Genomic DNA, 23,540 nt, shown 5'->3' on the forward strand with positions numbered 1-23,540 from the left:
AGGCAGTGAGGTAGGTGCATGGGGTTGCTGTCCTAACGCCACGGTCCCCACACCTGACAGATGCGTTTTCTGCATCGGCACTGGCACCCCTGGGTCTCACGACCGCTGAAAAGCTTCATCTATACTCATGCGGAGCCTGGGAGAGTAGAGACCGACAGACTCGTGCCAGCCTCCTGCCTCTTCTCAAGGAACTGCGCCACGCGTCCCCGGGGCGCTCCCAGCCGGGTCTGGGGCAGGCCGAATGAGGCTGCTCTGTTGGCGTGAGACAATACTTCCAAGTCCCTTTGCTGGAGGAAGTAGACACCCGATGATGAGTCGGTAGGAAGGCAGATGGAAAAGGAAGGGTGGTGTGGGGTGCAGCTGGTTCACGAGAGGCGCTCGGATGAGACCAGGGGCACGCGTGGTGGGCAGGCCTCGAGAAGAGCTCCCCTGGCCGTCCTCGTTAATTCCAACACTTGTCGAAACCCACAATCCTCGAAGGGACCAAGCTGTCAACGCTGACTCAGGGCGAGGGAGGAATCCTCAAGAAAGCGATCCGCGTTAAAGAGAACGTTGAGAGCCGAGTTGGAACCATCCGTGTGAAAATCTGCAAACCCACAGAGCTTGCAAAGGCCAATATTTTCATCAGGACGTGAGGATCTCAACTTGACAGAGAGAGCACAGGGGAGGATTTGTGGCTCTGGGGTAAATATCAGTACAGAAGTCCCCAGCGAACGGCCTGGGAACGGGATCCTCTGGTGTGGGGGACATGAATGGTCCACGACGGGCAGAATCATTCTAGAAACCGGGGACCCTCCGCTCTAGGATCCACGTGATCCCAATCAGGGAGTTGAGGGAAACAAAAGCAAAGACACAATCATCTCCCTAGATCCCAGTCAACTAGATTCCCAGTTTTCTGGAAAGTGTCAGATATTAAATATTGCTGGCTTCATGGGCCATCTGGTCTCTGCTATAACTACTCAGCTCTGCTGTTGAAAGACAAAAAACACGTAAATGAACAAGCGTGTGTGTGTGAATAAAACTTTACTGGCAAAACCACGTGGCCACTGAAAATAGCAAATGAGACATGACCCGGCAATATCATCTATTAGCTAATTGCGTAGAGAGTAGGTAAGAGCATTTTCAAGAGAGGCACAAGGAAGGGGCGGGGATGGGATTATATTCGCACCTTAAGTCCTCATCTGGCTTCACAAACGGAAGACTGAAAATCCATTAAAAAAAAAGACGTCAGCCACAGAATCAACACAGGTGCAAAGGCCGGAGGCATTCTCAGCCCTTGAACCACGTTTGTGTAAAACTGTCCTTGAAAGCCCATGGAATTCTCCGGAACATGCAGACGGGAGAACCTTCTAGAACCTTCTGAGGCCAGAGCCCACGGTGTTCCCTAGAGAGACTGGGACAGAAACAGCACTGGAGACGCACGGTTGATGCTCTACGGGAACGTTGTTGGAAACCACAAAGAACGAGAAACGACCCAGATGTTCCTGACCAAGAGGATGCATCTGAGATTTCAAACACTTAATATGGACTTGTTAACTGTGGGTTAAATTGGGTCCTGGCCCCCAAAACACATTTGGAGGTCCTAGCTCCCAGTAGGGTGAAGGGCACGTTACTTGAAAACAGAGTCGTTGCCAATGTGACGAAGGGAAGGGTCTGAGATGAGCCCATCCTAGATCAGGATGGCCCTGAATCCGATGACAGGTGTCCTCAGAGGAGAGGCAAGAGGAGAGACACAGACACAGAGGAGAAGCCCCGTGAAGACAGAGACAGAGACGGGAGGGACGTGGCCACGAGCCCAGGGATGCCTGGAGCCCCAGAAGCTGGAAGAGGCAGGAAGGACCCTCCCCTGGAGCCTCAGGAGGGAGCACAGCCCGGGCCCCCTGGATCTCAGTGGCTCTGCCCCTCCTGGATCTCAGCGGCCCTGCCCTGCCTGTATCTCAGTGGCCTGACCCTCCTGGATGTCACTGGCCCTGCGCTCCTGGATCTCTGTGGTCCTGCCTCTCCTGGATCTCTGTGGTCCTGCCTCTCCTGGATCTCAGCGGCCATGCCCTGCCTGGGTCTCAGTGGCCCTGTCCTGCCTGGATCTCAGTGGCCCTGCTCCTCCTGGATCTCAGTGGTCCTGCCCTGCCTGGGTCTCAGTGGCCCTGCCTTGCCTGGATCTCAGTGGCCCTGCCCCTCCTGGATCTTAGTGGTCCTACCCTGCCTGGATCTCAGTGGCCCTGCCCTGCCTGGATCTCAGCAGCCCTACCCTGCCTGGATCTAAGTGGTCCTGCCCCTCCTGGGTCTCAGAAGCCCTGCCCCTCCTGGGTCTCAGCAGCCCTGCCCCTCCTGGATTTCAGTGACCCTGCCCCTCCTGGATTTTAGTGGTCCTGCCCTGCCTGGATCTCAGTGGCCCTGCCCTGCCTGGATCTCAGCGGCCCTACCCTGCCTGGATCTAAGTGGTCCTGCCCCTCCTGGGTCTCAGAAGCCCTGCCCCTCCTGGGTCTCAGTGGTTCTGCCCTGCCTGGGTCTCAGCAGCCCTGCCCCTCCTGGATCTCAGTGGTCCTGCTCCTCCTGAGTCTCAGTGGTCCTTCCCTGCCTGGATCTCCGTGGCCCTGCCCCTCCTGGATCTCAGTGGTCCTGCTCCTCCTGAGTCTCAGTGGTCCTTCCCTGCATGGATCTCAGTGGTCCTGCCCTGCCTGGATCTCAGTGGTCCTACCTGGAACTCAGTGGCCCTGCCCCTCCTGGATCTCGGTGGCCCTGCCCTTGGATCTCAGTGGCCCTGCCCCTCCTGGATCTCAGTGGTCCTGTCCCTCCTAGATCTCAGAGGTCCTGCCCCTCCTGGATCTCAGCAGCCCTGCCCTGCCTGGATCTCAGTGGCCCTGTCCCCCTCCTGGATCTCAGTGGTCCTGCCCTGCCTGGATCTCAGTGGTCGTGTTCTGCCTAGATCTCACTTGTGTTGCCTGGATCTCACTGGTCCCGCCTGGATCTCAGCTGTCCTGTCCCCACTGGGTATCAGACTTCTGGCCTCCAGAGCTGGGACAGGATAAATTTCTGTGGTTCTTGCCATCCCGTCTGTGGTCATTTGTTTTCGCTCCCCCAGGAAACTGATGTACTGAGAAAAAAAAATCACATATTATTCTACTTCCCTAGGGATCAAAGAAAGCAAAGTTAAATTTCAGAGACACACGTGTGTGAGAGGCTGATAACAAGACAAAGTCGATGCCCTGTGTGGGACGGGGGTTAGATTTTGCAGGTGCATTTTGGGGAAACCCTGGGCACTTTTTCTTTGATGTTTATTTATTTTTGACAGAGAGAGACAGAGAGAGAGAGAGAGAGTCAGAGCATGAGCAGGGGAGGGGCAGAGAGAGAGGGAGACACAGAATCGGAAGCAGGCTCCAGGCTCCGAGCTGTCAGTGCAGAGCCTGATGCAGGGGTTGAACTCACAGACTGTGAGATCATGATCTGAGCCCAGTCGGAGGCTCAACCGACTGAGCCCCCCAGGTGCCGCCCGTTGGCAGTATTTCTAGTGACATCTCTTCACCCCCAAAACGTCAAGACATCACAAGACAAGTACGGGTATTTACGGTAATTTACAAGAATTAATGAAACACCCGTGCAAGGCGTTAGGATCCTGGTCTCGGCAGGTCCAAGATGCGGGGTTCCGGGGCTCCCCTGGGAGCAGCAAGCGATTCTCAGACACCAACCCCTCGGCTCTGACACATCCACTCTGAGGCACCTGGATGTGGCCTCAGATGCCACAGGGTAGGACTGTCCCCGACCCCCCACCTTCAGCTGCCAATCGCAAATTCACGTTGTCATCCCTGCAGTGGAGTGACCTGTGCATAGACTGGAGGTTCCTCCAAAGCCTCCTCGGTTCCCTCAACCCGCCAGAGGGGCTCGCAGGGGCGCGGGGGAAACATCTCACTGCCTAGCTCACCGGGTGACCATAAGAGGCATAGGTCCAATCTGACTCTAACTGCAGCCGCAGTCCCCTCCCCGCCGGAGGTCAGGGGGGTGGGGCAGAAAGTGCCAAGCCTCTCATCTCGCGGTTGGTTCCCCTGGTAACCAGCCCCCAAAGACTGGGGCTTCCCAAAGGTCCCCTCATTCGCATAACAAAAGACACCCCTCTGGCTCTCCAGGCCGGAAATTCCAAGGGTTTTAGGAGCTCCTGGCCAGACCCAGGAGGGAGACCAGAGATTTTTATCATAAATCACAAAGTCAACAGCATCGGGAAAGGAAAGACAATTTACTCTTGGGACAACAAAGGTCACAGTGAGAAATCTCAACATCTCCCCCCACAAATCAAGTCAGACATCCCTCCCGATTAGCTTGCTCTGACGGCCATCGTATCCTATCCTGTCCTATCTTAGTCTCCTCTTGTCTTATCCTATTTTATGCGACCTTCTTGCATCCCGGTTCTCCTGGGCTCTAGTCTACCGTAAAAATCTGCCAACAGCCCAAAACTAGAAAGACAGGACCACTGGGTAAGTAAACAGATATGTCCTCCCCGTCCGTTGTGTTTTCTTCAAATCACAGGTAACCTAAACGCTGATGTGGAAAGAAATACAAAGGGAGGGAAGGGACAGAGCAGGAGAGTGAATTCAGATCAGACACAGGGGTGTGGGCAGGGGTGTAGGAAACCTGAGCCTTCCCCTGCAGGATCAGCGGAGAAGGGTGGGCATTGGGACCCACGGGGTGGGGGCGGGGACCGTGATCAGTAGGCAAGACTCCCTTCAAACGCCTTCCAGACTGATGGAGGAACTGGTCCCAACAAGACAAAAGGCAACGGGGGTGGGGATCTCTGAACACGACGTTAGCACAGAAACCGGGAAACTTCGATACAGCTGGCCGTCACCCCACTGGGGGCAACAGGCACTGGGAGAGACGAACATCAAACAGAGGCGCTGGTGGGTCCCACGGGTGGGATTCGGGCTCAGGCGCAACCTGTGCGACTTCGCGGTGGCAAAGCGGAGGCAGCCTGCGCCCTCCTGGTAAGGACGCTGAGGGACGCAGAGTGACAAAGCTCCCCAGAGACTCCGGTGTGGAGAGCACCCCCACATCCCGGAAGCAGGGGGGAAGGCGGGCCCCGAAACACACCCGCAGCCACTCCGGGAAGCTGGGGCCAAGACCGCGCCCTTCCGACGCCCTTCCGGGGCGCAAGGGTCTCCAGGGACGCCGGAAGCAGCGGCCAAAGAAACGACGTTCTGAAATCAACCAGACTTTGACTCAGAAACGCGTGCGCGAATCCTGTCTGCCCCAAACCTGCCGTCTGCCCTGTAGACAAACACCGGCGGAGGTTTGACTACACACGCGGGCGGCTCCCACCGCTGACTGCTGTTGACCCGACGGGTGCACCCGGCCGCGCGTAAGTGGCCCCGAGGTGGCCGCCCCCGGGGCCGCGGAGGGCAGGGCCGAGAACCGCCAGGCGAGCGTCGCAGGCTTACCTTGAACGCCCACCAGCCGAGCATCTTCTGGATGAGACGCGTGCCCCAGAAGACGTGTCTGTACAGGTCCGTGTCGACCACCCCCGGGTCGGCCACGTTGGCGGTCACGGGGCTCCCCTGGGCGGCCAGCAGTCTCTGCAGGTGGTAGGTGAACAGGACGAGCGCCAGCTTGCTTTGGGCGTAGGCGCCGTGGGGGGAGTAGCAGCGGCTGCAGGGGCAAAGCGGGACACGCGTCAGACGGTGACGCACCTGTCGCCTGTCGGGTCCCTCACCTGCCCTGTCCCTCACCTGTCCGGTCCCTCACCTGTCCGGGTCCCTCACCTGTCCGGGTCCCGCATCTGTCCGGTCCCTCACCTGTCCGGTCCCTCACCTGTCCGGTCTCTCACCTGTCCGCGTCCCTCACCTGTCCGGTCTCTCACCTGTCCGGTCCCTCACCTGTCCGGTCTCTCACCTGTCCGGTCCCTCACCTGTCCGGTCCCTCACCTGTCCGCGTCCCTCACCTGTCCGGTCCCTCACCTGTCCGGTCCCTCACCTGTCCGCGTCCCTCACCTGTCCGGTCCCTCACCTGTCCGGTCCCTCACCTGTCCGCGTCCCTCACCTGTCCGGTCCCTCACCTGTCCGGTCCCTCACCTGTCTGCGTCCCTCACCTGCCCTGTCTCTCACCTGTCCGGTCTCTCACCTGTCCGGGTCCCACATCTGTCCCATCCCGCACCTGTCTGGTCTCTCACCTGTCTGGGTCCCTCACCTGCCCTGTCTCTCACCTGTCCAGTCCCTCACCTGTCCGGTCTCTCACCTGTCTGGATCCCGCACCTGTCCCATCCCGCACCTGTCTGGTCTCTCACCTGCCCGGTCCCTCACCTGTCCGGTCTCTCACCTGTCCGGTCCCTCACCTATCTGGGTCCCTCACCTGCCCCGTCCCTCACCTGTCTGGGTCCATCACCTGTCTGGGTCCCTCACCTGTCTGAGTCCCTCATCTGTCCCATCCCTCACCTGTCTGGGTCCCTCACCTGCCTGGGTCCCTCACCTGTCCACGTCCCTCACCTGTCCCATCCCGCACCTGTCCAGTCCCTCACCTGTCCGGTCCCTAAGCTGTCCGCATCCCTCACCTGTCCAGCCCCTCAACTGTCCGGACCCTCACCTGTACGGTCCCTCAACTGTCCACATCCCTCACCTGTCCGTGTCCCTCACCCACCCAGTTCCCTCTCCTGTCCGCGTCCCTCACCTGTCCGGGTCCCTCATCTGTCTGGGTCCCTCATCTGTACGCATCCCTCACCTGTTTGGCCCCTCACCTGACCAGGTCCCTTACCTGCCCTGTCCCTCACCTGTCTGGGTCCCTCACCTGTCTGAGTCCCTCACCTGTCTGGGTCCCTCACCTGTCCGTGTCCCTCATGTGCCTGGGTCCCTCACCTGCCTGGGTCCCTCACCTGGCTCATCCCTCACCTGTCCGTGTCCCTCACCTGCCCCGTCCCTCACCTGTCTGAGTCCCTCACTTGCCCTGTCCCTCACCTATCCGGGTCCCTCACCTGCCCCGTCCCTCACCTGTCTGGGTCCCTCACCTGCCCCGTCCCTCACCTGTCTGGGTCCCTCATCTGTCCCATCCCTCACCTGTCTGGGTCCCTCACCTGTCCAGGTCCCTCACTTGTCCTCTCCCTCACCTATCTGGGTCCCTCACCTATCTGGGTCCCACACCTGCCTGGGTCCCTCATCTGTCCCATCCCTCACCTGTCTGGGTCTGTCACCTGTATGGGTCTCTCACCTGCCCCATCCCTCATCTGAACGCATCCCTCACCTGTCCCATCCTGCACCTGTCCGGTCCCTTACCTGTCCCATCCCGCACCTGCCTGGGTCCCTCACCTCTCTGCGTCCCTCACCTGCCCCCTTCCTCATCTGTCCGGTCCCTCACCTGTCCATGTCCCTCATCTGCCTGGGTTCCTCACCTGCCTAGGCCCCTCACCTGTCCACATCCCTCACCTGTCCGTGTCCCTCACCCGCCCAGGTCCCTTGCCTGTCCGCATCCCTCACCTGCCCAGGTCCCTCACCTGCCCAGGTCCCTCTCCTGTCCCATCCCTCACCTGCCTGTGTCCCTCACCTGTTGGGAGTCCCTTACCTGCCTGCACCCAAGGGCCTACCACCTGCCCTCTGCCCCTGGAGTATCCTAACCGGGTTTCCACTCCCCTGCACATGGGGTTTTTCCTGTTTGTAGGACCTCCACGCGGCCTCAGCGCTCAGGGGTCATGCAGGTACCCGGCGTTACGCTCGAGAACTGAGCAGAAAGCCATACATTTCAGCGTTTGTAAGGATGCGTCAATTCTCCCTGTCTGCCTTTATTTTTTATTTCATTAAAAAAAAACACGTTTATTTATTTTGAGAGAGAGCACGAGCAGCAGGGAGGTGCAGGGAGAAAGACCGGGGGAGACTCCCGAGCAGGCTCCACACTGTCAGCGCAGAGCCTGATGCAGGGGCTCGGACTCAGGAACCGTGAGCTCAGGACCTGAGCCGAAATCCAGAGTCCGACGCTCAGCAGACTGAACCACGCCTCTAACACGAGATGAAAACAGAGCCCAGAGCCCGGGATGTATGGGACCGGCCTGTTTTTATCTTTCAAGTCATTTTTCAGCCGTGAAGTACATAGTTACGTTTCATAGTCCATTTACAGAAACCCACGTTTGAGTTTTGTCAAAGTTGTGATGTCTGTCGTCTCATAATGTGCTTGGAACATGATTACAACGTTTTAAAGCCGGTGTTTTCTTTGTTCCTTTTTGTTTTTTTTCTTTTGTTTGGTTTTCTTTTGTTTTTGTTTTTTAATGTTTTTATTTATTTTTGAGACAGAAACAGAGCATGAGCAAGGGAGGGTCAGAGAGAGAGGGAGACACAGAATGTGAAATAGGCTCCAGGCTCTGAGCTGTCAGCACAGAGCCCGACATGGGGCCTGAACTCACGGACTGTGAGATCCTGACCCAAGCTGACGTTGGATGCCCAACCGACTGAGCCACCCAGGCGCCCCATTGTTTTTTGAGAAGTTGTGGGTTCACGGCGACTAAGAGGTGCTGTAGAGGTTCCCACACACCCCCTGCCTGTCCCTGCTCATGCACAGCCTCCCCCATGATCGGCATCCCCACCGGACAGTGCTTTGGTACAAGTGATGAACGTGGACGGACCACCCAGAGCCCAGAGTTTAATTTACGTGGGGCTTTATTCTCGGTGGTGCACATCCTACGGGTTTGGGCAAAGGTACAGTGACCTCTAAGCACCATTATGGTCCCAAACACAACAGATTCACGTCCCGAAAGACCCCGTGTGCCCCTCCTCTCCAGCCCTGCCTCCTCCCCAACCCCAGGCCACCACCGATCTTTCTACTGTCTGCATAGTTTTCCCTTTTCCAGAATGTTCTACCGCTGGAGCCATATTGGCTTGTTTCACTGCTGAAGGACACCTAGGCGGCTTCCCAGTTTCAGGAACGAGGAATAAAGGTGCCAGACCCATCTGTGTGCAGGTTTCCGAGGGGGCACGTTTTCCGGTCCAGGGGTCTGGCCCGGGGTCCGTCCCATTTCTGCTGGAGAATGAACCCCTGGCTCCTGTGTCTTAACGGACGAGTGCGGGGGGCAGGTCAGCGAGGGTAACACCGCACAAAGTTGCCACAGACCATTTGCCAAAAGAAAAATATAGGGCGGTTCAGAGCACAGATTCCCTCCCTGATCCAACACAAGCCCCAAACCCTCAATTATCGTCAATATACTGGGAGTTTTTTCTTTTTGGGGCTGATTTCTCCTCTCTGCTTCCCGCAGGGGAGAGGACAAGGCCGCAGGAAACAGGCGGTAATTTACTGCAGGCAGATCGATGCCGACTTTCCTCTTGGCTTCTGGCCACTGGCGACGGGCCGTGTGCGTGCAAGCACTGCACGCAATTCCCAAGATTGCCCGGGTCGGGGTGAAGGTCGGGGCCTTTCAAGGGTGTGATACTTAAGTATGCACGTTTCCCAAGGAAAAATTGATGTGTTATGTGATTATGGTTTTATACGGCAGAAGAGAGAAGCAAGCACTAAAAATCTTTAAAAATACTTTGCAGGGTCGGGACGGGGGGGAGTCAATACATTTTTCCAGAGGACAGAGGAAGAAAGTCTAAGAGGACAAGTAATTTCATGAGACGTCCCCCGGCGGACTTACGGAGAAAGAGTCGTCCGAGGCAGAAATGGAAAAGAATCAAAGCAAATAAACAGAAGGACGTGACTCCCCACTGAGGTTTGTAAATAGAACCCCAAGGACTTGGAAAGGCAGCCGGTGCGGCGAACAAGGAAGAGGCTGAATGGTAACAGATGAAAGGGAGCAGGGAGACAGCGTCCAAGAACGGTTCTCGCTGCATCGGCATAAACGAATTCAGGAAACGTGTGCGTGGCTGGGTTCTACACGGAACGGCTAACTGCTTGCTTTTGTAACACGTGGTGTCAAAAACCAGAATGCAAACCGTGAGAATACATGCTTGTTTTCTGTAAATACGAACACACTTGGGTAATTACTTAAAGAATAATTCGAAGGCTAATCTGAAACAAAAGTTACAGGTGCTAATGTGGTACGTTGTGTGGGGGGAGGGCAGAAAAACGTTCCTCCTAGACTTTTGAGTGCTGTCCATAAGGTCTGCAAATTAAATTGAGAACTGCTAGATCAACAGGGGAAAGTCACATCAATGTTATTCTTAACTTTACATCTGTAGGGGGAACTTCATAAAAGACCATTAGGCTTGGGTTTATATACCATTTAACCAAGGTTGGGAAATGGTGGAGGAGTGAGTAGATAAAGAAAAGGGGGTTTGGGCTGCCAGAGGTGATAAATAATTGTGGGAGGACGGAGGCAGACCTGGGTGGGCGCATCTGTAAGCGGCAAACATTGCCACGGGCGTCTGGAACCGACTCTGCCCCCAAGAGCCTCGGGAAGGAATGTGCCCCTCACCACCTGGACGTCTAGCCTCCAGAGCTGGCAGAGACTCAGGTCCTGTGGTTCTAAGCCACGCTGGCTGTGGTGCCTTGTTACGGACGCCCCTGGATGACGTCGTGTGATCCACGGACACTCACGCACCAGCTCTGCCCAGAGGAGCATGTGTGTTAGTGGTACATGGGCAGCCGTTCCTTCGTCCGGGAGATCGGCAAACTTTGCGACGAGGAGACCCTCGTCTGTTCTGAGGACGGGAACTGGGACGGGAACACACGTCTGCTTTGGGCCCACGGAGGGGAGAGAGCATGGTCCCAGGCCCTTCCTTGCCCGGCACATCGTGGTGAACAGCGGTCACCCTTGGTGTCGAACCCAAGCTGGGGTAGCGCAGACAAGACCCACAGAGGACCTCGTCGGTCCTCAGGTGTCCACGGCTACAGGAGGCTGGACAGCGGCACAAGCCGGGGTGCAGGGCAGTCTAGATGTTGCTGGGAAGGTGTTTTCTTAGCTGGGAATAACACTGAAATCGGTAGATTTGGAGGAAAGTGGGTCACCCTCCAAGAGGCGGGTGGGCCGTGTCTAATCAGTTGTAGGCTTTAAGAGGAAACATGGCGTTCCCTTCAAAGAGGAAGGGATTTGGCCTGGAGACTGCAGCTTTGAAATACTCCCTGAGTTTTTAGGCTCCAGATGGCAATTCTGACTCTTAGTTGCTTCACCAGCCTGCTGGTCAACCCCGTAGAGGCGGGATTTGTCAGTCTCTCTGATCTGTGAGCCAATTTGTTAACGAAATCCATCCAGGGGCTCCTGGGTGGCTCAGCTGGTTGGACGGGTGAGTGTCGATTTCCGCTCAGGTCACAGTTTCACCGTTTGTGGGCTCGAGCCCCACGTTGGGCTCTGTGCAGACAGCTCGGAGCCTGGAGCCTGCTTCGGATTCTGTGTCTCCCTCTCTCTCTTTCCCTCCCCTGCTCGTGCTCCGTCTCTCCAAAATGAATAAACATGAAAAACAATTTAAAAAAATGAAAAAAGCAAAAAAAATTCCTACAACTAAAGTATGCATTTCAGGATGTAGTAACACAAAACACGACAAAATGTTTGCATAAAGTTATTCAATGATTCCGATCACAGAGGAAAGCCTAAATTGCTGGGTTTGTACCACTGGGCCGTCTTCTTTCCTGGGATGGAGTTTTGAGTCTATGAGTGATTGACTAGTGATATTAAGAAGATTTTTAAAAAATGAGGGGCGCCTGGGGGGCTGAGTCGGTTGAGCTTCTGACTTCGGTTGAGGTTATGATCTCTCGGTTCGTGGGTTCGAGCCCCGCATGGGGCTCTGTGCTGATGGCTCAGAGCCTGGAACCTGCTTCACATTCTGTGTCTCCCACTGTCTCTGCCCCTCCCCCATTCAGTCTCTGTCTCTGTGTCTCTGTGTCTCTCTCTCAAAAATAAACATTAAAAAATATTTTTTAAAAAGTTAAATAGAGAAGGGCTTCTGGGGGGCTCAGTCTGTTAAGCATGTGACTTTAGCTCAGCTCATGATCTACAGTCCGTGAGTTCAGGCCCCACATGGGGCTCTGTGCTGACAGCTCAGAGCCCAGAGCCTGCTTCACATTCTGTGTCTCCCTCCCTGTCTCTGCTCCCACCCTGCTCGACCTCTGTCTCTCTCCATCTCTCTCAAAACCAAATAAACATTAAGAAAAGATGAAAACAAAGCGAGCCTCGGTTTTGGTTTCCCCACGTGTGACCCGAGCCTCCTGTGGGTTCACCGACAAGCACTTCTGGGCCCTACCGATGGGCCCATCGCGGCCCGCGCTTACTTGTGTGGCCGCCGAGCGGAAGGTGGTTCGTGCACGACGGTCACCGTAGTGTCGCTGGGACGCGCTGGCCGCCCGCGGGGCTGGGGTGCACTGGCTCCCGCGACGCTGAGCCCGGGCCCCGCGCCCTCCCGCGCCCTCCCGCGCCGACCGCCGGTCTCGAGCCCCCCGCTCGGCTCCCCGCGGGCGCGCACCTGCCGTGCAGGTCGCGCATGCGCAGCTCGCCCACGTAATGCGTGGCGGACGAGACGGTCACCACCCTGGCGGTGCGGCCGGGACGTCCGGCCTCCTTCAGGGAGTCCAGCAGGAGGTTGGTGAGGACGAAGTGGCCCAGGTAGTTCAGCCCGAAGTGCTCCTCAAATCCGTCTCTGGTCTTCCTCTGCGGGACCATCATCACGCCGGCTGGAAGAAAGGGGGTTCCGGGGATGGGTTACAACGGGGGGGACGGGGGGCGCTGTGGCACGCGCGGGCTGCAGGGACGCGGACACAAGCCCGATGCCAGGAGGCGCAGACGGGCCCGTGCTCGGCAAGAATCCTAAGAGACAGGCGTGTGCAAGATGCTGAGAATGAGCCGAGTCAGCAACAGGTGCCCCCGACCAGCCCGGGAAGTTCATTCTTCCGGAGAGAAGGGCCGTGGGCGCAAACAAAGACTCCCTTTTCCAAGGAGCTTCTTGGCCAGGGCGGAGCGGGCAGGGCCCAGAGCCTGCTCCCCGAGCCCCTTCACTGACAGCACCCACCCCACCCCCCACCATGCACAGGGCACCCACAAATCCACTCACTCCTCAGGGTGCCCTGTGCAAAACACATTCCTGGGGCGCCCGGGGAGCTCAGTCGGTGAAGTGTCCGACTTCGGCTCAGGTCACGATCTCACGGTTCATGAGTTCAACCCCTGCATCAGGCTCTGCGCTGACAGCTCGGAGCCTGGAGCCTGCTTCTGCTTCTGTGTCTCCCTCTCGCTCTGCCCCTCCCCTGCTCGCACTCTCTCTCTCTCTCAAAAAATAAAATGAAACGTTAAAAAAATAAATGAAAAAAAAAAAAAAAAAAGAAACACATTCCTAAAAGCAAGTTCTCTGCTTGCTACCGGTGTTCTCCCCCAGGTCCGAACACCCGCACACCCGTCAGGGCAACGCTCGGCTGAGTCCCAGTCCCTGAATCTTCTCCACGGATGCCACGGCTTCCAGGTGTGCAGGAACCACGCCTGGGCCACGTGGCTCCAGGTCCTGGAGGGCCAGCTTGCTAGGGACCCGGATGCGTGTGTGTGCGGGCGTGTTTTACGGGCATGCCATTCTGCGTGTGTTTCTCCAGGTGTTGGAGACAGTTGCATATGGGCATGCATTTGCACACATGTGCACACGTCACCCACACACACACGGATACACACGGGTCTTACACGTGCAACAAAGGGCGTATCCCGACAGGCACTAAAACTCAGCAAAGGAAACGTTCGCAAAGGACACTGAGCATCTGCTCCTACAAGCGGATGTGAAGCCTGGCATTTTGGGAAAACATTAACGCCTCCCCAGCAGTGCCGTTGTCTTGACTGTTTTGTTGAGGGTGATGAAGTCAGATGAGCAGAGCTCTGTCCGGGCCGGGAGGGTCATGAACTCCTGGTCGGGGGAGCCTCGCTCACCATGCACCCCGGCTTGCACAAGGCTGGTGGGGAGGGAAGTCAAGGCGGCGGTGAAGCAAGGTTGCGCATGTTGACTTTGGAGCCTCTAGCATGGGGGTGGCTGGTAACACAGCAGTAGCCACTGGCATCGCAGGGCAGGCCAAAGTTTTCAATTCCTGGGACATCAGTTCATGGCAACATTATCAATTCCTGGGACATCACTGCATGCCAAAGTTATCAATTCCTGGGATATTAGTGCATGCTGAAGTTATCAATTCCTGGGATATACTGCATGGCAAAGTTATCAATTCCTGGGACATCAGTTCATCCCAAAATTATCAATTCTTGGGACATCACTGCATGCCAAAATTATCAATTCCTGGGACATAAGTTCATCTCCAAATTGTCAATTCCTGGGACATCACTGCATGGCAAAGTTATCAATTCCTGGGACATCAGTTCATCCCAAAATTATCAATTCCTGGGACATCACTGCATGGCAAAGTTATAAATTCCTGGGACATCAGTTCATCCCAAAATTATCGATTCCTGGGACATCACGGCATGCCAAAATTATCGATGCCTGGGACATCACTACATGCCAAAATTATCAATTCCTGGGATATTAGTGCATGCCAAAATTATCAATTCTGGGACATCACTGCATGCCAAAGTTTTCAATTCCTGGGACGTCAGTTCATGGCAACATTATCAATTCCTGGGACATCACTGCATGCCAAAGTTATCAATTCCTGGGACGTCAGTTCATCTCCAAATTATCAATTCCTGGGACATCACTGCATGCCAAAGTTATCAATTCCTGGGACGTCAGTTCATCCCAAAATTATCAATTCCTGGGACATCACTGCATGCCAAAATTATCAATTCCTGGGATATACTGCATGGCAAAGTTATCAATTCCTGGGACATCAGTTCATCCCAAAATTATCAATTCTGGGACATCACTGCATCCCAAAATGATCAATTCCTGGGACACCAGTTCATCCCCAAATGATCAATTCCTGGGACACCAGTTCATCCCAAAATGATCCATTCCCGGGACACCAGTTCATCCCAAAATGATCAATTCCTGGGACATCACTGCATCCCAAAATTATCAATTCCTGGCACATCGGTGCATGTCCGCAATCACTTCCTGGAACATTACTGTATGCATAAATGGTCAGTTCCTATCAATCCCGCATCAGAGAGCCCCACATCTGAGAACACCAAACACAGCCTTCCAAGTATCCGAATTCATTGGAAAGTACCCCGCATAGAGGGATAGGGGCATCAGTAGGGCATGTGGGTCTCAACAGGGATTGTTCGGAATTTGGGGGTGTTGACCTGGGTGAGGTCCTAGGGCTACGACCTGCTTAGTTAAGGACAACCTGTTATAAGACAAATGGCTCAGGGAGGTTATTGCCCTCCTCCTGATGGCCTTGGAGACCCTGGACGTTGGTAGCAGAGATGACCGGGGGGACTGTGGGCAGGTGCACGGACTTTGGGTTCCCCCCACCCCGGGGCCACAGTGCTGGACTCATCAGTCTCAGCCTTTGTGGGGGCACACGCGGTCCGCTATTCGGGCACACGTGCTGAAGGACAAACACAGCCTCGTCTCCCAAAGGCTGAACGTATCCTACTCATTGAGTTTCCATGGTGGACAATGGGGTGATAACGTACCCAAGGAAATGTGGGGTAACTGTGGAGCCGGGGGAAGGATATGCCAATTTGGATCTCTGTTTGATTCGAGTTCTGTTGTCAGATCCCAGCGCAAACTCACCGACCCAGACTCTGAGGATCGGACGATAATGATGCTCTGGGCAAAGAAGTTCACGGCTAGTCTGGAAATCCTACCCGGTTATCGGAGCGAATCCCTGGGGTAAACAGCCTCGTTGGGGAAAGCGTGCTTTCGCAAGAGTGGCGAGGACGCCGTGGCCGTGAACACATTTGGCCACCGCCTGGAAATGTCCAATCCATCCTGGGGCTCGCAGAAAGGCGGTGGGGGGGGGTGCCTGCACCCCGGAGGCTGTGCCCGAAGCTGTGTGGGGTCCCCTGCGCATTCCTAACGAGAATCTCCTCCTTCGTCCATATTCTAAAGGAAAATATGCTGGAGACCTCCCCAAAGCACAGCTTGGCCCATCTCAGATGCTAAGACTTACGGCATGTCTCCTACGTGCCCAGGGAGAAATGTTTTTTAATGTCTGTTTTTGAGATTGAGTGGGGGAGGGGCAGAGAGAGAGGGAGACAGAATCCGAAGCAGGTTCCAGGCTCTGAGCTCTCAGCACAGAGCCCGACGCGGGGCTCGAACCCACAAACCGCGATATCGCCACCTGAGTCGAAGTCGGACGTTCAGCCGACCGAGCCCCCCGGACGCCCCTCTTTTTAGGGATTGTTGACGCTGTGAAATGCATCCATCAGAGATACGGGAAGGAGTCCTACGAGGATAAAACATCACCCCGTGCAGCCATTTCAAACCTACCCGGGAACAGGTGCGGAGATGGGAGAAAGGATAAATAAAATTTTGACGGGAATAAACTGTGAATGCTGAGCCGTCTCCACAGATGTACTATTGATCTTTCTTGTGTGAGATAAATCGTCAGCATGGGTCCCGAGCCTCCAGAAAGAGGCAGTCTGGCTCTGTTTTCATCCCAGCAGCAAATGCAAACACAATTTCCCGCCTGAAGTACTTAACATTTGCAACATCTCGATCACTCCGATGTGGAAGAATTTAAGATAAAGTTAACAAAACAAAACAAAACAAAACAACAGTCAGTTAAGTGTCTGATTCTTGATCTCAGCTCAGGTCTTGATCTCAGGGTTGTGAGTTCAAGACCTGCATTGGGCTCCGTGCTGGGCATAAAGCCTATTTAAAAAAAAAAAATTTAAAAAGAAAAGAAAGGCAGAAATTGTAGCTTCCCTCGGCCCCTGGGAGGTCCCTTCATAGAGCAGAGCTGGGGCTGGTTCCCGGAGGCAGGTGGTCGCATAATAGGACGTGGGTCCTCTGATCCCACATCCTTGGAAACAGCTCGGGGGTAAGACGCGCTGCCCCAGAGGAGGGTCCTGGGTGAAAAGTTTTGGGAAATTCTGCAGACCCTCTAGGACCCTAAGGAAGCCATGGCCAGGGTCCTGCTGGGAGAAGCCCCGAGTTGGAAAACGTGTGTGCGCCCGTTGACCCCGGGGCCCCCCCAAACCCTCATAAATAATCCCCCCTCACAATTCACATGACACACGGCTCAGCTGAATGAGCGTGCCCACAGACCACGGCACGAGGCCCATGGGAAACGCCCTCCCTCCCTGCAAGTCAAGGCCAGTCTGAGCCGAGCCCCCATCCTGGGTCCCCGGGATGCCGCTCCCGGAGCCAGAGACGTTCTGCACAGGTCACAGGTGGGATGCGGGCTTTCCTGTCGTGCACACGACTGTGCTGTCATCGAGGAGGGGGGTCTCCTACGGTGACACGTCTGACACAATAATGACTCTCCAGCGACTCAGTCCTCTGCTAGAGAACGGATTCCACGAGGTCAGGACTTGCACACCTCTGGGCCCTTCCTGCCGGGGAAGCACCAAGCTCCGGGGAGTGGCTGCGGGGAGCTGACGGACGACCCCGCCCAGACATGTCCATGATGGGATCTCCATGTGGTGGACGGACCCACGTCCCCAGACACGTCCACGACCTGATCCCCACGTGGCAGACAGACTCACGTCCCCAGACACGTCCCCGACCCGATCCCCACATGGCGGACAGACTGACGTCCCCAGACACGTCCCCGACCCGATCCCCACGTGGCGGACGGACTCACGTCCCCAGACACGCCCACGACCCGATCCCCACGTGGCGGACAGACTCACGTCCCCAGACACATCCACGACCCGATCCCCACGTGGCGGACAGACTCATGTCCTCAGACACGTCCCCGACCCGATCCCCAATTGGCAGAGGGACTCACGTCCCCAGACACGTCCACGACCCGATCCCCACGTGGCGGACAGACGCACGTCCCCAGACACATCCACGACCAGATCCCCACGTGGCGGAAGGACTCACATCCCCAGACACGTCCCCGACCCGATCCCCACGTGGTGGACAGACTGACGTCCCCAGACACGTTCACGACCCGATCCCCACGTGGCAGACAGACTCACGTCCTCAGACACGTCCCCGACCCGATCCCCACATGGCAGAGGGACTCACGTCCCCAGACACGTCCACGACCCGATCCCCACGTGGCGGACGGACTCACGTCGCCAGACACGTCCACGACCCGATCCACACGTGGCAGACAGACTCACGTCCTCAGACACGTCCCCGACCCGATCCCCAATTGGCAGAGGGACTCACGTCCCCAGACACGTCCACGACCCGATCCCCACGTGGCGGACAGACTCACGTCCCCAGACACATCCACGATCAGATCCCCACGTGGCGGAAGGACTCACATCCCCAGACACGTCCCCGACCCGATCCCCACGTGGTGGACAGACTGACGTCCCCAGACACGTTCACGACCCGATCCCCACGTGGCAGACAGACTCACGTCCTCAGACACATCCCCGACCCGATCCCCACATGGCAGAGGGACTCACGTCCCCAGACACGTCCCCGACCCGATCCCCATGTGGCGGACAGACGCACGTCCCCAGACACATCCACGACCAGATCCCCACGTGGCGGAAGGACTCACATCCCCAGACACGTCCCCGACCCGATCCCCACGTGGTGGACAGACTGACGTCCCCAGACACGTTCACGACCCGATCCCCACGTGGCAGACAGACTCACGTCCTCAGACACATCCCCGACCCGATCCCCACATGGCAGAGGGACTCACGTCCCCAGACACGTCCACGACCCGATCCCCACGTGGCGGACGGACTCACGTCGCCAGACACGTCCACGACCCGATCCACACGTGGCAGACAGACTCACGTCCTCAGACACGTCCCCGACCCGATCCCCAATTGGCAGAGGGACTCACGTCCCCAGACACGTCCACGACCCGATCCCCACGTGGCGGACAGACTCACGTCCCCAGACACATCCACGATCAGATCCCCACGTGGCGGAAGGACTCACATCCCCAGACACGTCCCCGACCCGATCCCCACGTGGTGGACAGACTGACGTCCCCAGACACGTTCACGACCCGATCCCCACGTGGCAGACAGACTCACGTCCTCAGACACATCCCCGACCCGATCCCCACATGGCAGAGGGACTCACGTCCCCAGACACGTCCCCGACCCGATCCCCATGTGGCGGACAGACGCACGTCCCCAGACACATCCACGATCAGATCCCCACGTGGCGGAAGGACTCACATCCCCAGACACGTCCCCGACCCGATCCCCACGTGGTGGACAGACTGACGTCCCCAGACATGTTCACGACCTGATCCCCACGTGGCAGACAGACTCACGTCCTCAGACACATCCCCGACCCGATCCCCACATGGCAGAGGGACTCACGTCCCCAGACACGTCCACGACCCGATCCCCACGTGGCGGACGGACTCACGTCCCCAGACACGTCCCCGACCCGATCCCCATGTGGCGGACGGACTCATGTCCCCAGACACGTCCACAACCCCATTCCCATGTGGTGAACAGATTGACATCCCCAGAAACGTTCACGACCCAATCCCCTTGTGGCGGACGGACTCACGTCCCCAGAGACGTCCAAATCATGATCACCACGTGGTGGATGGACTGACGTCCCCAGACACGTCCCCGACCCGATCCCCACGTGGCAGACAGACTCACGTCCCCAGACACGTCCCTGACCCGATCCCCACGTGGCAGACAGACTCACGTCCCCAGACACGTCCGCGACCCGATCCCCACGTGGCAGACAGACTCACGTCCCCAGACACGTCCACGACCCGATCCCCACGTGGCAGACAGACTCACGTCCCCAGACATCCACGACCTGATCCCCACGTGGCAGATGGACTCACGTCCCCAGACACGTCCCCGACCCGGTCCTCACGTGGTGGACAGACTCACGTCCCTAGACACATCCACGACCCGATCCCCACATGGCAGAGGGACTCACGTCCCCAGACACGTCCACCCGATTCCCACGTGGTGGACAGACTCACACCCCCAGACACGTCCACGACCCATCCCCACATGGCAGAGGGACTCACGTCCCCAGACACGTCCACGACCCGATCCCCAGGTGGCGGACGGACTCACGTCCCCAGACACGTCCACGACCCGATCCCCACGTGGCGGACAGACTCATGTCCCAGACACGTCCCCGACCCGATCCCCATGTGGCGGACAGACTCACGTCCCCAGACACGACCCGACCCGATCCCCACGTGGCGGACAGACTCACATCCCCAGACACGTCCACGACCCGATCCCCACGTGGCGGACAGACTCACGTCCCCAGACACGTCCACGACCCGATCCCCACGTGGCGGACAGACTCACATCCCCAGACACGTCCACGACCCGATCCCCACGTGGCGGACAGACTCACGTCCCCAGACACGTCCACGACCCGATCCCCACGTGGCAGACAGACTCACGTCCCCAGACATCCACGACCCGATCCCCACGTGGCAGATGGACTCACGTCCCCAGACACGTCCCCGACCCGATCCCCATGTGGCAGACGGACTCACGTCCCAGACATGTCCCCGACCCGATCCCCACGTGGCGGATGGACTCACGTCCCCAGACACGTCCACGACCCGATCCCCACGTGGCAGACAGACTCACGTCCCCAGACACCCACGACCCGATCCCCACATGGCAGATGGACTCACGTCCCCAGACACGTCCCCGACCCGATCCCCATGTGGCGGACGGACTCACGTCCCCAGACATGTCCCCGACCCGATCCCCACGTGGCGGATGGACTCACGTCCCCAGACACGTCCACGACCCAATCCCCACGTGGCAGACAGACTCATGTCCCAGACACGTCCCCGACCCGATCCCCACGTGGCAGACAGACTCACGTCCCCAGACACGTCCCCGACCCAATCCCCACGTGGCAGACAGACTCATGTCCCAGACACGTCCTCGACCCGATCCCCACGTGGCAGACTCACGTCCCCAGACATGTCCCCGACCCGATCCCCACGTGGTGGACAGACTGACGTCCTCAGAGACGTCCACGACCCGATCCCCACGTGGCGGACAGACTGACATCCCCAGACACGTCCATGACCCAATCCCCACATGGCGGACAGACTCACGTCCCCAGACAGGTCCACGACCCGATCCCCACATGGCGGACGGACTCACGTCCCCAGACACGTCCCCGACCCGATCCCCATGTGGCAGACGGACTCATGTCCCCAGACACCTCCACATCATGATCTCCACGTGGTGGACAGACTGACGTCCCCAGACACGTCCACGACCTGATCCCCACATGGGGGAGAGACTCACGTCCCCAGAAACATTCCCGACCCGATCCCCACGTGACGGACGGACTGACGTCCCCAGACACGTCCCTGACCCGATCCCCACGTGACGGACGGACTGACATCCCCAGAGACGTCCACGACCCGATCCCCACGTGGCGGACGGACTGACGTCCCCAGACACATCCCTGACCCGATCCCCACGTGACGGACGGACTGACATCCCCAGACACGTCCCTGACCCGATCCCCATGTGGCGGACAGACTCACGTCCCCAGACACGTCCACGACCCGATCCCCACGTGGTGGATGGAATGACGTCCCCAGACAGGTCCACGACCCGATCCCCACATGGGGGAGAGACTCACGTCCCCAGAAACAATCCCGACCTGATCCCCATGTGAAGGACGGACTGACGTCCCCAGACACGTCCCTGACCCGATCCCCACGTGACAGACGGACTGACATCCCCAGAGACGTCCACGACCTGATCCCCACGTGGCGGACAGACTGACGTCCCCAGACACGTCCCTGACCCGATCCCCACGTGGTGGACAGACTCACGTCCCCAGACACGTCCACGACCCGATCCCCACGTGGTGGACGGACTGACATCCCCAGAGATGTCCACATCATGATCTCCACGTGGTGGATGGACTGACATCCCCAGACACGTCCACGACCTGATCCCCACGTGGGGGAGAGACTCACATCCCCAGAAACATTCCCGACCTGATCCCCACGTGACGGACGGACTGACGTCCCCAGACACGTCCCTGATCCGATCCCCACGTGGTGGACAGACTGACGTCCCCAGACACGTCCACGACCCGATCCCCACGTGGTGGACAGACTCACGTCCCCAGACACGTCCACGACCCGATCCCCACGTGACAGACGGACTGACGTCCCCAGACATGTCCCTGATCCGATCCCCACGTGGTGGACACACTGACGTCCCCAGACACGTCCCCAACCCAATCCCCACGTGGCGGACAGACTCACGTCCCCAGAGACGTTCACATGATGATCTCCACATGGCGGACAGACTCACGTCCCCAGAGATGTCCACGACCCCATTCCCATGTGGTGGACAGACTGACGTCCCCAGACACGTCCCTGAACGGATCCCCACGTGGCGGACACACTCACGTCCCCAGAGACGTTCACATGATGATCTCCACATGGCGGACAGACTCATGTCCCCAACATGTCCCCAACCCGATCCCCAGGTGGTGGACAGACTCACGTCCCCAGACATGTCCCTGACCCGACCCCACGTTTGGGACAGACTGATGTCCCTATAGACATTCATGTCCTGACTTCTCTGAGCCTGTGAATATATGCCCTTATGTGGATAAAGGGACTTTGCAGATGGGGGTGGTTCAGATCCCTGAGATGGGGGTGGTCCTGGATGGCTCTAGTGGTGCAAGGTCTCCACAAGGGTCTTCCCAGGAGGGAGGCAGGAGGCTCAGAGTCGGAGAGGGTGATGTATGCACAGAGCAAACATCATGGAGAGACAGAGGGAGGCCGGGGGTTACACCCTCCACCCCAATGGCTTTGAGAATGAGAGGACGCGTCACGAGCCCAGGAATGCCACCAGCCTCCAGAAGCTCGAAAAGGCAAATCAGTTCAAGAGAAGTCAAGGCATGGAAGGAAAACCGAGGGATTGTCCCTTGGGGCCAGTGGCACGTTGGGGTCAGGGATTGCACAATGGGCGCGTGGTACCTGTGTGTGGCTGGGGCGTGCTGCAGCGATGGGGGGTCCCGGGCACGGAGGAAGGCATGTGCGGAGGACAAGTTTGGGCTGACGTGAAGCCAACGTGTGGACGGGATTCCCTACAGACAGAAGACGGACGGGGCAAACAGAAAGCCCGTATTTCCTGTTTACAGGGAAAGGACTGATTTCTGCCAATAAACGTCAGGTGCGCCGGTGCGGGAAGCCTTGAACGGTATGGGGAAAGGTCCGTGGAGAAGAAAGAAAGATCAATACCGTTCTGAGCCTCCCAGAGAGAACCAGCAGCACTAACAACACCCACAGCGGGTTTTTTCCTGGGGGAAGGAGGCGGATGTGGCGTTAGCTATAACCGTGCGGCACCCACACATCACCGCCATATGGCCACACAACCGAATGCATTAAAGAGACGGTTGGAGTCGGATCTTCTGAGTCGCAGGCTCTCCGTCTTCCCCTTCAGGGAGTGTTTCCAATCAAACAGGTGCATTGGGCGTCACAATGTCTCTCTGTAGCCTGTCCTGCCCACGAATGCCGTTCACACCACGGAAGACGGTGAAACGCGGTAAGACAAAAAGAACACACAGACAGCAGATGCATCCTGGGAGCCGGGTTACCACATGGGTGAGGGTGGCACAGCCTCAGGACATGGATTTACCCTC

General features: G+C 57.5%; 1 protein-coding gene across 6 annotated transcripts in view; it reads right to left on the reverse strand.

The window, feature by feature from the left end:
- The window catches only part of DHRSX (dehydrogenase/reductase X-linked), a 221,320-nt gene that overhangs the window by 85,269 nt on the left and 112,511 nt on the right, over positions 1–23,540 (reverse strand). For all 6 annotated transcript variants that reach the window (XM_045051165.1, XM_023249148.2, XR_006593306.1 and 3 more), the window contains exons 5-6: positions 12,351–12,558; positions 5,427–5,634 (exon numbers count right to left, since the gene is read on the reverse strand). In XM_045051165.1, coding sequence (XP_044907100.1) covers positions 5,427–5,634; positions 12,351–12,558 — 416 coding nt within the window. The remainder of the gene's footprint in view (positions 1–5,426; positions 5,635–12,350; positions 12,559–23,540) is intronic.

The sequence above is a fragment of the Felis catus genome, chromosome X (assembly GCF_018350175.1).
Source record: "Felis catus isolate Fca126 chromosome X, F.catus_Fca126_mat1.0, whole genome shotgun sequence".
Taxonomy (NCBI): Eukaryota; Metazoa; Chordata; class Mammalia; order Carnivora; family Felidae; genus Felis; species Felis catus.